Here is a 14,584-nt window from a genome sequence, read left to right as displayed (position 1 = left end):
TGAGGAGTCAATAAATGGCTCCCATGTGCTTCATTAAAGTTCTTAATGAAGCCATTTTTGATAGCTGAACTTTACATTATCTCTGCTTTAGTCAGATACTTTTTAGGGAGAAGGAGGCACTAATTTGATGGAAAATGGTTTTCTTGTTCACTCTAGCAACTATATTGCTAAAATCCTGTGTATCATAATATCTGTTTTATAGGGTCATGCAAAACCCATCAATTGTAAATATGGTTATTTGTAGCCATGCACAGAGAATATATTTTTTCTGGCAATTCGTATGTTTTATGTGTTTATGTTACTGCATAACCATGCATTAATAAAATGTAGCATTTTTTCATCACAATATTTTATTTGAACATTGTTATTTGCAGGATGTTCTAAGTATTTCTGTGTAGCCCCACTGCAGTGGCAGTGTCCTCTTTTCTTTACACCCTTATTGCAGCAGTTCTTGGCCATTTAATTTCTCCCTCCTCCTCCTTGTGCTGGATTACCAGCCCTGACTGAACTCTTCATATTTTGACAGGAAGGATTTAGTCTCTGTGATGAACACACCGTTTGCAATGAGCTGAAAAAGGGTGTGAAAGGCCTGTGGGCTCCTCTTTTGCCTTTCATGAACTCTTCTACAGCCAGTAGAGTGGATTCCATGTATGATCCTTTATGCAATAAATACAAGAAAGTAAATCTGAGTACGATCTTGCATGTCTTCCTAATGGGGTCTTCACCATGGTGAAAGTTGTTTCCCCAGATTACTTGGGCAATATTATATTTATTGTGTTTTCATAGCTAAGAATAATACTTATAGAAGCAAAGAAATCATAAACATGTTACAGTTATACATTTTGTGTTATACAAAGCAAACAAAACTCTCTATTCTCTTCAGTTTTCAAAATGGATGGTATGAAAACCAGATGGTTTTTGAAACTTAAATGCATAATATAAAAAATATACAGAGTTATTTTCTCTGTGACAATGACCAGTCTCCTGACGCCTAAAATTTGACCCTGATTTTCCATTCCCCTATTCTGAGTATCTAGGTCCTGATTTTTGCAGGTAAAGGGCTTCACTGGTCAATTAGAAACATGCTGGAAGTCAAGTTCTAAAGTCAAGCCCAACTCAAGCTGCACAAAACTGAAAAACTTTCAATTAGGTTTGATAAATTGTTTTTATTAACTGTGAAAGAAGGCTAGTATTACCTTGATATATTAGGAAGATGTGATGCTTGATTCCCTTTTATGTTTCCAGAATTTTGAAGTCTTCTGGTAGAAAACATGGTTAATACATACATTATTAGAAGTGTAAATACAGGATATAGTCCAACATGTGTGCATTTTAGTTGGCTGTTAGATAAGTATCTAAATGTCCTAATAAAGGCAGTATATTGAAACACATGCATGTGAATTTCTATTTTAGCAATTGAATGTTAGTAGGTACATGCTTTTCCCCCTAACATTTACTTTGCCTGAAGACATTTACAGTACTATAAAAGGTTCTTTCCATTTCAATTTATAGAAACTTATTTTTGATCTAATTAATAATAACAGAAATAAATGAATAGAAATAATAAACAGAAATAAGAAAAAAGTAAAAAGGAAGCTCGGAGAAACATGAATTTCATCTAGAGGATGAAATTAACAACTAAAAAATCAATTCCATGGAGAACAGGCCTTTTTTTCTGCTTTTTCCTTTTGTCTTTTACGTAAAATAGGCTATGTTGGAAATTGACAATAACATAAATCAAAATGGTCATTACATTGGTTTGAATTTTTTGAAACACTACTCTATGGTGCTTCCAATATAATCTCAAGGTCTCAGCAAACTTAGTCTGGAAGAGAAGTCTGAAGGAGCTGAGTATACCTACTCCACCTAAAGGTAGGTACTCCACATAGAGCTGTTGTATAAAACCATCCTTCTCCATTTAGGAGAAGGACTTACTGACACGATTTTAGACGAGGAGGTGGATGACTCCCAAAGGATGACTTCCTTATTGATGCTCAATATGTTGTGGGTTATGTAACAGAAAAGGGAATACTGCTGCTTTAAGGATTTTTGAGGACATTCTTCATGAACAACTTAAAACTCTGGGGTTTTGTGCTATATTGAATGGACTTTTTTTCTGAATAATGGTTCAGAGTCTTATACATTCTTAGTTAATGTCAATGGGAAGACATCTGATCAGTTGGCTTAGTTCAGTATATTTTATTAATACATAAGTATTTATAGTAAATATGTTGAAAATACCAGTAAGAAAGGAGGATAGATCTGGCTAACATGAAAATACTTTACAAACAAATAAATGGTGAATTAAAATTTTCATCAGATGGAAGTAGCTTCCCATATAAAATATTTTTCAAGGCTTTTTCTTTGAATCTTTCCCTCTACTTATATTTATGGTTTCACTAAAACATTCAGGTAGAGAAATACCTGCCCTCATAAATCATTTGCAGATAATAGTGGTTCAGACGCTCTCTGTCCAAATTGATAATGGATATCTGATTCAAAAGAAATGTCTTGTTTCTCAAAAATTCTATGGAAGATGGTAAAGCAAAAAAAAAAAAAAAACAAACCAAAAAAATCCCAGACACCCAAACCAACCCTTTTTTTAATTTCAGCTTCACTATTATCTGCAACATTAGTTGGCAGAAGTTGGCAACAGAGTGTACTACATCAGGATTGTTTGATTTGTGGTTTTATAATTCAGACCACTTTCAGAAAGCTGAACTCATGTCTCATGTGCCTCAAAAACCAGAAGATCTTTGCCAAATCAAAAAATATAAATATACCATAAATAGCAAAAAAAAAAAGCTCCAGAAGTCATCCAATTTGGAGCAGTATGGATTCTTTCCACCGCACTGTTTTCCCATTAGAAATTGAAAATGGAGCTGGTTTCTCTTTTCCTTCCATTTTTTTTTTTTTAGTGTAACCTACTAAATTATTTACAATTTGGGGGGAATATTTTGGTTTTGTTTTTCTGTCATGTGTTTACTCTTGCTGATGTCTTTTCTTTTGTTTTTGTATTGGTACATTTATTCTGTGACTTGATGGATGTTTGACAGGAGTTGGCATAAATTCAAATGCTTAATTAGCACAAGAGACATTGAGTTTTGAGGAATTTTTACCATACCTTATTCATATCAATGTTTTGGAATAGATTTGGGCTAAATTTGAACTTTGTGGATTTCCTTATTTGCCAATAATTTAGCTTCCAGTGTGACACCCATGACTTCCAAAGAAGCTGTTGGATAGGACCAGGAGATGAGTAGTGTCACAATCCCTGGGAGGAGGATGGCTGCTGAGAAGGGGGAATGGAAGCATTGCTTGAACTGCATATTGTGCCTCTGTAGCACAAGCTGACCACTATAGATGACAGTTATGCAGTAAATTCTTAGGACAGCCAAGGACAAGTCTAGGATGTAGTCTCTGATAGCTTTAGTCTTTCTGGTGTTTGTGTATTCACTCTACAGTCTTTGTATTAAAATTAGAGTTTTACTTCCATTGTGATTCAGATACAATGGTTACATATTTTGCTTATTTTGTCCTCCAGAGTCCCAAGTCTATAGTTTTACACATCTCTCATGCATATCGAATTGAAACTATGTGTGTTGGTTTTGCTGGAAATGAGTCATGCGATAAAATCATGAGGATTCCTTTGTGCTTTTATAACGACAAAACTGGTATGAGCAGAGATGAAAAAGTAGGTGGAGCTGGCCTTGAAAGAGGTGCTCTAAATCCAAACAAGCTGTATGAAATGGCATTGTCACAAAGGAAAATTGAAAAATACGGCAAAAGCAACTTCATGCTTCAGAAGTGTTTCTTTTGCAGGTAAATATTGCTGTGCAGTCTAAAGCTTTAAGTACCACAGGTCTTCTCATGAAGATACTCTGGGACATTTTCAAAAATTTTTTTTCTCTTAGGTGCTTGTGTCCCAAAGCATCCTTATCATGGAGAGACTTTTAAAACTTTCTGTTGGTTGGTATTTAAGGATTGACTCATGGGTACTGGCCCTTTCTTTCGCAGAAAGGACTATTGCAGAGCAAGATTTTAAGATGGTGTAAATCAGGATAACACCTTCCATCTGTCTTAGCTTTAAACTAGCTATAACTCTTATTTGTTGGTACAAACATGATGATTTAATTCTGTACTCAAAAAAACTGCTTAAGAATAAACTTGTTGAAGTAATGGTGTATGGACAAACAGAACATGACACCATTCAAAGAGAACAATCCTATCCTGCAGTCTTGAATATTAAATGGCAATTACAAGACAAATAGCTGTGCATGTTTCCTGACAGAATTTTATTCCATTTTATGTCTGAGTAATTCCTTTCACCTTCCTGGACTTTTGATTTGTACGAGTGAAAATGAGAAGGCTAGTTGTGTTCCTGGTGAAACTGTAACATTTTGAGTGAGTTAGAGAAAAGGTCCAGTTTTTTGCTTATACTTGTGCTATTTTATAATTTAGGCATATTCTCCTAGTATAAAGTAATCTGCATTTATCAGACTATCTGCACAGCATAGGAAAAGTTACTTTTTTCAGGTATTAAATTTGTAATTATTTCAGTGATGGCTGAGAGCTCTTACCATTTGTTTAGGTGAGTAACTACCAATTGGAATTAAATTTATGAAATAATATCTCCTTCCTTACATAAAAGAAGAAAAAATAGTTTCTTTGATGACAGTCTTGCCAACCTGTTTCTGTTTCAGGTGGTATCTTCCAGGTTTTTAGGTCTCATTTTTCACCTCGATGTTTGTTTGTTTTTCATAATAGAAATAGTTTCACCAAGTAATATTAGAAACTTTCTAAAATTATAGGTGCTATCTTCTTCAACTATCTTTGCAATTATGATACGGAAGTATTGCATCAGCAACTTTCTAAATATAGTATGCAGTGGTGACACGAGTTAATTGAACAGTTAGGAGATAATGCAGTATCATTGATACGATTTACTATGTAATTACCATTGTTTCCAGTGGAGTTATCATGTTGCTACCACCTAATATCATATGTTATTTCGTGATAACTGTGAAATTAACTTATCATCCTGTTTTGAGAGACTCTGTTGGTCTTAGACCAAACCCTCTCCACCAAAGTTAAATGTAGGAACTGGGTAATAGAGTGACCTGCCCACCAGCTTTGGAGTGTGGCAATTAAATCATAGGTCTTACAGTAAATCTTTGAAAGAAGCTTCATTCAAAATCCTGAATGGCTTAACTTCTAAATAGTCTTTCTTGCTGCAAACATCTATCCATCTGAATGAGTCTGGCACTGTTTCTACAACATGAGGAGAAATATTATGTAATTCAGCAAAAGATTTTAAATGTCTTATATTTAACACTGTCTTTTAATTTTTTGTGTGCAATGGGTAACAAAAATGTTTATAAATAATAGCTTACTATATTCACCTTACTAATCTATTTCTTAAGTTTCATAATTTTGTTATGATCTGAGGTTTTGCATATATTATCAGGCAATGGTTTGGTTGGAATTTCATCTCAGTGATTTGTGGAAAGTTCCCAAACTATGAGAAAATCAGCAAAAACTTGAAGAACCATGTCAGTACATGTTAGTTTAAGTAGAAAGTAATAAGTAAGAAAATAGAAATAAGCATTTTATTTTATTTTTATTTGGGTTTTGATATAGGTGTTTTTTTGTAACAACCTGTCTCCAGATGAAAACATTGATAAGTAGTTCAAAAGTCTACAGATTTTCTTCTCACTTTTTACATGTACAACTGAAACTTAAGGTGACATAGTATTAAGACTTAAGGTGACATGGTGTTAGACTGAAACTTAAGGTGACAAGTATTTGCATAAATGTATATCCTGTGTTTGTGCATCTAAAAATTATCTTGAAGCAGTCAGTTTTTTATAATTAGGCTTGTGTCAGTATTTTCTTAATTTTTTCTTAGAATGCAATGAGGCGCATTTCAATGTAAATTAATAACACTTCCTTTTATTTTCCTTCTAAAGTTCTTGTTGTTCACATAACATGTTTTTTTCCTCATTGACTCAGCAAATGCATTAATATTAATAGTCAGAAGAAACCATTTGAGCTGTTAAACACATTTTATGTAGGATATGTGGAGTAACCTGAGGGCTCCAGTAAATTCATCTGCTATTTCTGGAGACAGTCTTTTTATTTGTTTTCATGAAATAAGTTAAATTGACTGCTTATGTCTGAATCTGACTTTTATACTACAGGACAAATAAAATATGTGAGTACTAATGAGGGGGTCTTCAGAATATTGTACCATGATACCTTCCCTGTTATCTTCTGATGTGGTAACTTAGTATCATGTACATTTAATTCTAACTTAAAGAGACGCTTTGTTCTACTAAACAGACATTGGTTATACTAATAGGCACCAGGCTTTGACTACAAATATTTCCCTCTTTTTCAACATAAAATAAAAGGATACATTTTTTGTTTTCTATTTAGATAGTGGATTTGATATATTTGAAGGGTTGTGGAATTTTGTCTATGTCTATAAATACTACTTGAAGTTTCCTCTACTGAATTCTCTCTAGTACACTGCTCTGGTGCTCGTATACAATTGGATGCTTGAGCATAGGTTTACACAGTAAATCAACTGAGCTGTTGTGTTGGAGGTTAATATTTAAAAACAAACAAGCAAAAAAAACCCAAAACAAAATAAACAAAAAACCCAACTGAAAGCAAACCAAAACCAGGGAGTACATGGACAAGAGTACTAAACATCAGGAGGGAGTCAGTGGCACTTCGTAGCTAGTAAGACAGAAATATTTTAGCAGTTCTGTACTACCATGCTAACCTTTAGTTTCCGAGTATATTAGGTAAGAAAAAGCCTTGAGGAGACTGTAGTGCCTTTCTTCCAAAGTGCAGGATTTTCTCTCCACATCAGTTTTAGATGGTATCTGTGATCAAAGGGACACACACTGTTCATATGCTTCCTCTGTACTTCAGAATGAGGGGTGACCTGGAGGGTGTATAAGTGCCCTTGTGTGGTTGCCTGGAAACTTTGGCCCACACAAGTGTCAACTTTCTTTCATGGTTATAAAGGAAGACTGAGCCTCACAGAGAGCTTTAGTCTTAGAGAAAAAAGGTCCTTGTGTGTTTTAAAACAAGTGTCTCACCAGGAGATAATGGTAGAGCAGTGGGTTATAAATGATGTATTTTGTTCGCTTCGCCTTGATAATGGCACAAGGGAAAAAAAGTTCATCGCTCTCTTATCAAAATACTGTGACATTTCTCCTTCAACTCTAAAATTTTCTATCACATTCCTCTGCTGCAACAGCAACTAAATTTACTCGATTTTGGAGACGACATAACCTCTCATCTAAAGGTGTCTTTTATTTCTTCTTTTCTCTCTGCTTATACTTACGGAGAAGCACCAAGGTTGCTCAAAGCACTGTTTTTACAATGAAGTAAATTTGCTTTTAAGGAGTTTATACATTAGCTAGTGACTACTATATAATGCCATGCAGACTTTTTTTCTATCTTGTCCAAAGGCAGCACGACATTTTCTATTGTCATGTCTTTTTACACTGATCACATTTGTTCTTGATGATGTGTTTTTAATGGAGCAAAACACAAATTAAGGTAAGTAATAGCTGGAGATCAAAATCACTGAAAAACAGTTGCACTTTTCTTGAATGATAGCTTATTTCCAGTTAATACAGATTACTGTTTGAGACAAGAGATGGCATTTTTTGTTGCTGCAAACAAGTATCTTTATGTAGCATTTTCAGTTTACAAAAAAGGAGGTCTGTGTGCCCACAGTATGGCTCTCAAACTCAACATCTGTGTTCTTTGTAAGGGTGTTGTTTCATTCCCTCTGATGGGAATATCTGCACAAATGCAGCTGTGCTATTCTGGGGCTGTCTCGTAAATGCCTGTTCAAAGCCAGCTGAACTAAATGGAAAGTGACACCAGTGGGTTTTGGATAAGTTATGCCTTGGTCCAATACAGAGAAGCAGTATGGTACTACATGTAGTAGACTGTGTTTTGTCTGCAGAAGTTGCTGTACAATCACTTATAAAATTACGGAAAACTGTTATCCCCGGGGACTGTTCTGTTTCCATGGCAAACATCGTAAAATAAAGTGTGTAAATCCAAAGTGTATGTCTATTTACATTTTGATAGTTGTTGGTATTATGATACTAAAAATCAGTAGTGTAATATTCAGCTTTGTGAAGCAGATTACCATAGTGGAAATTCAGCCATGCATCTTTCACCCCATATTTTGCCTGCACAATTTCTAATATGGATATATCAAAGAATATTATAGAACTATGGTATATTACTGTAAGTAACTGAGATGTTAACAAAAGTAAATACTGTTGCTAAAATGAAGAGGTAAATCTGGGATAGAAACATATCTAAAAGAAAATAACAGCTTAGTGTGCATGTGGAGGGTAGCCTCGAGTCAAGACTGCAGGCACAAAGATATTCTGTTTCTTCCAACAGAGCAAATATTGAAGAACAGCTATAATGCTAATATAATGATTGACTCCTTACAATGGACCCTGCTCAGAGTTATAATGTTCTCAGAATTAATCTCCAGAGACATCTAGAGGATATGTGACATTCCCTGCAGGACTTGGGGCTGCCTACTTCAGTAACAGACTTCTGATAATAAGTAAAAACCCCATGCACTAATTATGTGCAACTGCCCCAGTACCACATGCAAATGTGGATAAAAACCCTATGTATGTGTAACTCTGTTCTGTGCCTGGTGTGCAAATGTTCAGTTTCAACCAATTGTGACTTTTAATTCAGAGAAGAGTTTACTACTGACTGGATCATCCTTTGGGAGAAATTAAAAGTGGAGTAATACAGGGATACCAATGTTTTATGATATATATGATGACTGGGTGTAAAATTGGGGATAAGTGAAAGCTCATTTGATGTTACATACTTCTCTTTCATAGTCACACGGTAATCTGTCAGAAGATACATTATCTTTAATCATAGTCTTTTGAAACACAAGCTTATGGATGGACTACTTCTGAGATGCATGACACTATTTCCATATTTTTCAAGAGAAGACACAGCCATCTGTTGCATTTGAGAAACTGCAAAGGATATTTTTATAAAAACTGTGCTTTTATTAACAGTAGAACTCAAGAAAAGCTCTTGGATCAAAATGCTATGTTTTTATTAGCTGAAACTGTGAGATTATGTAGTAATTAAATTTTTATTTGCATTGGAACCGTCAGTGAAAACATTCAGAGTACTCAAGACATCCCCCTTCCATTTGCTCAAACAGTCTTTATTTCACAGTTCTAGGGTCAGTGGTGCAGTGCATTCACATATTAATCAATATATATATGGTTTAAATATTAACCTATAAATGTATGCTGAGATCAGCTGGGAATTTTGGACACATGGCATCATGCTAAGTTAAAGAATAATTACGAATGAAGACAAGAGGCTGGCCCTAACCATACTGGTTTACCTACAGTGATAAGATATGACACAAAAATCAACAAGTCCTTTTGGACTTGAAAATTGTCACCAAAAAAAAAGTGTTGAAATTCATTTAGACTTACTTCAAATGGGGCAAAGTAACTTAAACACTACAGTTTCAAAATTTGATTGCCACCTTCAGGCTAGGTAGTATGAAGTGATGGGACATGAGATGTGAATCCAAAATAATCACATTCTGTAATAGTAAAAATGTGAATCTGAAACGCAAAAGCATTCCTTGTGCTTTCTGAAGGCATGTTGTAAACATGGGAAAACCTTAGCATCAAAATTAAGAGACTGAAGTAGATGTAGCAGCCCTGTGTTCCTACCATGGTACGTTTCCTGATTACACAGCAGTTTCTTGGGGATCTTTGATTACAGTTGCCAGAATTGAAACATGGGCTAAATCTAAGTGTCTGTCACACTTGTGACAACTCAGTGCCTTAAACATAGTTTGCGGCTTTGGCAGACAACCCAAAATTTGTAGTACAGTAGACAGGATATTGGGATAATTTTGGCTTAGCATTCCAGGGGCATAGGTGAATGGGAAGAAAAAAGCAGATGTCACCAAGAGGCGAGAGGTACTTTTGCACCTTTGCATGAACAGATGTGCCTACACACAGTAGGTGTAGATTGATCAGCATGTTGCTTGATTGCATTTGGTGATGTTATTTGTTTCATGTGGTTGAGACCCCCCACAAAATAATCTACGTGTCAGTCTGACCTGGATCTGGTCAGTCTAGCACATATTCATACCAGGATGGTTGGGAATAATATCTATTTGGCCATGCGAACTGTAGAAAACACTGTGCAAATCTTTTGAAAACTATGGAGCCTCCTCATTTGTTTGGGGGTTCAACACAAAATGGCAATTTCAAAGTAGAATTTGCTTTACTATTTGTCCCAAGATTAGGAAAAACATGAGCTCTTTATAAAAAATATTTCTTGCTTTTCGTAACAAGGATTTCAATAGCTTCTTTGGTGTGCTTTACAAAAAATATTTGGTTTAGGACTTAAATTTTTATTTTTATTTTCAGTCTATAAAAACTTTACAATGGCTACAAACTATAAGAAGGACACTTTTATGATGAAGAGATGAAAGGAAGGAAGATGACAAAGCTTACCAGGAAAGAATATTTTTTTTTTTCTGAAAGCATTATAAAATTCATGAGTGAATATTAACAAATACCGATAATTAAGAAATATAGATTATTTAGATGTAGATGTAGAATCTGTTGATTTTAGTCAAATATCAATAAACTGGTACACAAAATTTTATTCTCCACATACATCCAGCTTAAATGCTTGGACATAAATGATGCTAGACAGTCAAAATATGGTCTGGTGCTGTATATATATGGTAGTCTCTAAACTACAGTTTATTAAAAGTGTTACTATCAAGCAGTTTGGGTGTTGCCAGAATTGAATGACATCTGGAAGAGCGTAATGAAGTACATATGAATGAAAAAGCTGGAAGTAATTGCAAACATCATTGAGACAGAAGTCATGCAAAGATGCATAGAAAAACCAACTGTAAAAGGGAAAATGAACTTGGGAAAAACATAAAATAATCAACTTTGAAAGCATATATTGAGAAGAAGAAATTAAAAATGTTTTTGTTATTGATTTTGAGATGAGCAAGTTAAGATGTTTGTTGCTACTTGAGCTGGATACAGTTTTATTAGAATTTTTTGATCTATTTGCTTTCAGGTGGCCACGATTGCTGAACTCCATTCTATCTAGATATTTCAATGTGAAATTATAATACATTGGATGAAAGTAACAAAAATAAGATCAGAAAAAGAATTCCTAATAGATTTCCTTGCAGTACACAGTTTGTTGATGTACTGAATGCAGGGGCCATGATATGGACCCACTATATGGGTAATTACAGTAACTCTTAATTTTAAGGTTCTCTGACTGTTTTTGTGGAAACCAAGAGACAGGTCTGAGGAGATGAGACTAAAGATGAATGAGAAGAAAGAAGAAAACTGAAAGACCCTTGTAAAAAAGGAGTGATGCTCTGTGTAGTGGGAATGAACTTTTTGGTTTATTGTGTAAAGAAAAGTTTTATCCTTGTAAGAATAAGGAGGTTTGATAACAAGAGGTACATTAGGTTGGTAGAACACATAACATCAGACAAGGTAAAAAGATAAGGGACCGCTGAAGAAATGAAGACACTCCTGCATTGTCTGTATGCACACACTCTTGTCCACCCACATGCTCCCAGGGAAGAGGAAGGAGAAAGTTACTGGGACACCCAGTAATTTGTTAGTTTTGGTTTGTTTTTGATTTTGTTTTGTTTTGTTTTTTTCTCCTATGCTTTTCTTTGTATTTAATATGAAATACGAAGCTGGGGCAGGGGTAAATAGTCCATAGAACCCTTTTCCTCTCTCCACTTCTGGCTCATCTTCTCCCAATTGTTTTTCAAGTAGATAAGATAATTTACAGCATAATTATTTTCTCTAACTAATATGTAAAGCACAGGAGAACAAAAATCATTTAGTATAGAAAAAGTATGGTTTAGGCTTCAGATATGTGAACATGCTGTTGTGGGTTAGCAAGTTTCATACAGTTAACTTCTGGTAACTGTCCATTAGTGTGCTTTAGATTGTGAATTCAGAGGGATTTGACTCAGTCCTTTGACCAGCATTCATTTAGCCAGCCTCTGTATTCCCTTCTACGATTTGCAAGCCTCAAGCCCAGCACACATCTGCATTTAGTGCCTTTAGCAAAGAGATTTAAAGCCTCAAAAATGTCATTATGTACAAGAGGCATGCAGGGTGGGCGAGATAAAATAATTGGTATCAACATTTCTCCATTGGTAGGCAAAGGCCAACACAGCAGTTTAAACCCCAGAGCCCTCGGGCAGAACCCTAGAAAATGTTCTGTTATTAGCAATGCCTTTTGGTAGGTGAATAAAGGAACTCCTGAATGGTCTTTTCTTGGTGTAACTGCTGTGAGTGTAAACATATGTTTACAAGGAGAGAAAGCAATAATATAAAAGCCATAATGATTGGAATTTGTTGCAATTTCTTCTTTTAAAATATTTCCACACATTGAATGCTACTTTCTTGCATGGTAAAGCGGATCACAGAAAATACATTGATTACCTTATTGTAAATCGTTTGCAGGTGAGAGATATTTTATATTATTACTTGTGCAGAGTCCCACAGTCATGAGATAAAAAGACCAAATGGAAATTTTACTTGATGGAGCACATGAGATACTTCCTGTTGGGGGCTGCCAGTAGTGCAGCAGAAATGCCAAAAGGAGAGGTAAAAGGTAGAAAAACCACAGCAACTGCAGCCTACATTTCTGGAACTGGACAACATGTATCAGGTAATCGTTTGTCCATATGTCCAATGCTGTACAGTGTCAGCATTGTGGTGTTGGATGCAGGGGATGTGGCCTTTCTGTGGAGAGGCATTCATTTTTTTCCCTTCTTGTTTCACAGACCTAGCGCAAGAGAAGGGCCAAGACTGCAAAAGCAGGCACTGGGGGCTTTCAGGTATGTGATATCAAATGCCTGAATCACAAGACAGTCACTGTGACAGGGGCACTTAAGATGTTTGGGCTGTCTCTAGAATTCCCATCGTCTTTAACATTGCACTCCATTATAAATAAAGACTTTTTAATTATCTCTTCAACTTCTGCAAACATTTTACAATTCTCTCCTGTAAAAACAAAAAGAACAAAAGTGGAACAAGGGGACAAGGACAACTATGAGGTGTTATCCTCAGCTAATTCATTGTACACACTTTTGTACCATTAAAAGGACTATGATACAGCAACTGGCAGATTATGACTTCTCTTAGCTTCAAGCAGATAATGCCAGGAAAGTGAACAGAGACATGATATAGTGAGTCTAATTTATCATACTGTTTTTCTGCCTATGAAGTCTTAAGTGGTGAAGTGTTTAGGTTGAAATACTGATCAAATTCACAGTTTCTAGAGGGTGGCTTACAGATTTTGTGGAATGGAGTAAGCGTGAAAGAGCTGTTAAACTATCAGTAGTTGTTAAGCTGTTGGAATCCTGAACTCCTGGAGAAAAAAACCTGAAAACAAACGAACAACTTTTTCTGCACAAAAAATGCAAGCACTTTCCTCCAGAAAATGTTGTTTAAAAAGCTACAATAGAATCTTAATTTGGATGAACATTTTGTAGTTAAGAAGTCACTTGAGTGATCTGAAAAGCAAAATGTAGTTTTGAAAATTTTATTTTTTGTAAGGTTAAAATGGTCTAGTGTAGTGAATTTTAGATGTGTTTTAAATTGCCGTTCATTTCCTCTATGTATTTTTTTCCCCAGAGTCCACAATTTATCACCCTAACATATTCCAGAGAAAATCACTACAGAGTTGCACATTTTTCATGACTTTCTCTTTTTAAAAGAAGAACAGTAACTGTAAAAATTTGCTTTTGCATATTCAAAAATGCCTTTGAAAACATATTTGTGCAAAGAAGGAAGTAACTTCAGCGAGTCATTTCAGACACTTCAGTTTTCTGCGGAAATCCATAAACCACTGAGAGGGGGTGAACTGGTGATGAAGTGTAGAAACACTACAAAATTACACTGAACCATCATGTTGAACATGCAAGGCCTATCTGAAACCTGCTGAGGTCAATTAAAATCTTGATATTAATTTTCATAGGTTTCACATTAACCTCATTTTTATTTTTTGGAATTACATTATGATGGATTTATTTTATCCTCAGGCTTATGTGCTTCTGTCTTTGCAGTTATTGTTAAGTCTTCTAATAATGCTTGTTTTAGTTTCGTGTTCAAGTTCTGTTCCTCCCTGTGAGAAATAAATGTATAATAAAAAGAGAAACCAGGACATGATTGCGTAAAGATGGTGTTCTCATATGCCAAATGTTCTAAAATGCCAGATTTTGTCTGATGGAAATATTTAATAGCTTGACTATAAATTATTTAAATAAACATCCTTTATTAAATAAAAAGTGGTTGGTGTGATAGTCTCTAATCATCTACTTGAATTACCCATCCTTGTAGATTTTTTTTTCTGTTGTTCTGTCCACTATTGCTGATAATCTTGAAAAACTGGGTCTGTGCTTCTGGATACCATACTGTTTTAGGCTCTGCGTCTAAGAAAACACTAACTAGTCTTATTTGTG

General features: G+C 35.0%; 1 protein-coding gene across 6 annotated transcripts in view; it reads left to right on the top strand.

Moving 5' to 3' along the window:
- Nucleotides 1-14,584, top strand: part of ZFPM2 (zinc finger protein, FOG family member 2) — a 309,968-nt gene that overhangs the window by 119,059 nt on the left and 176,325 nt on the right. For 2 of the 6 annotated variants that reach the window (XM_064646870.1, XM_064646879.1), the window contains exon 4: nt 12,905-12,958. The exons of 3 other annotated variants lie outside the window; for them this stretch is intronic. In XM_064646870.1, coding sequence (XP_064502940.1) covers nt 12,905-12,958 — 54 coding nt within the window. Of the gene's footprint in view, nt 1-12,035; nt 12,790-12,904; nt 12,959-14,584 lie in introns of those variants that run through there. One more of the 6 variants, XM_064646896.1, reaches the window with a different exon arrangement.

The sequence above is a fragment of the Pseudopipra pipra genome, chromosome 1 (assembly GCF_036250125.1).
Source record: "Pseudopipra pipra isolate bDixPip1 chromosome 1, bDixPip1.hap1, whole genome shotgun sequence".
Taxonomy (NCBI): Eukaryota; Metazoa; Chordata; class Aves; order Passeriformes; family Pipridae; genus Pseudopipra; species Pseudopipra pipra.
This window is presented reverse-complemented; position numbering and strand designations above follow the sequence as displayed.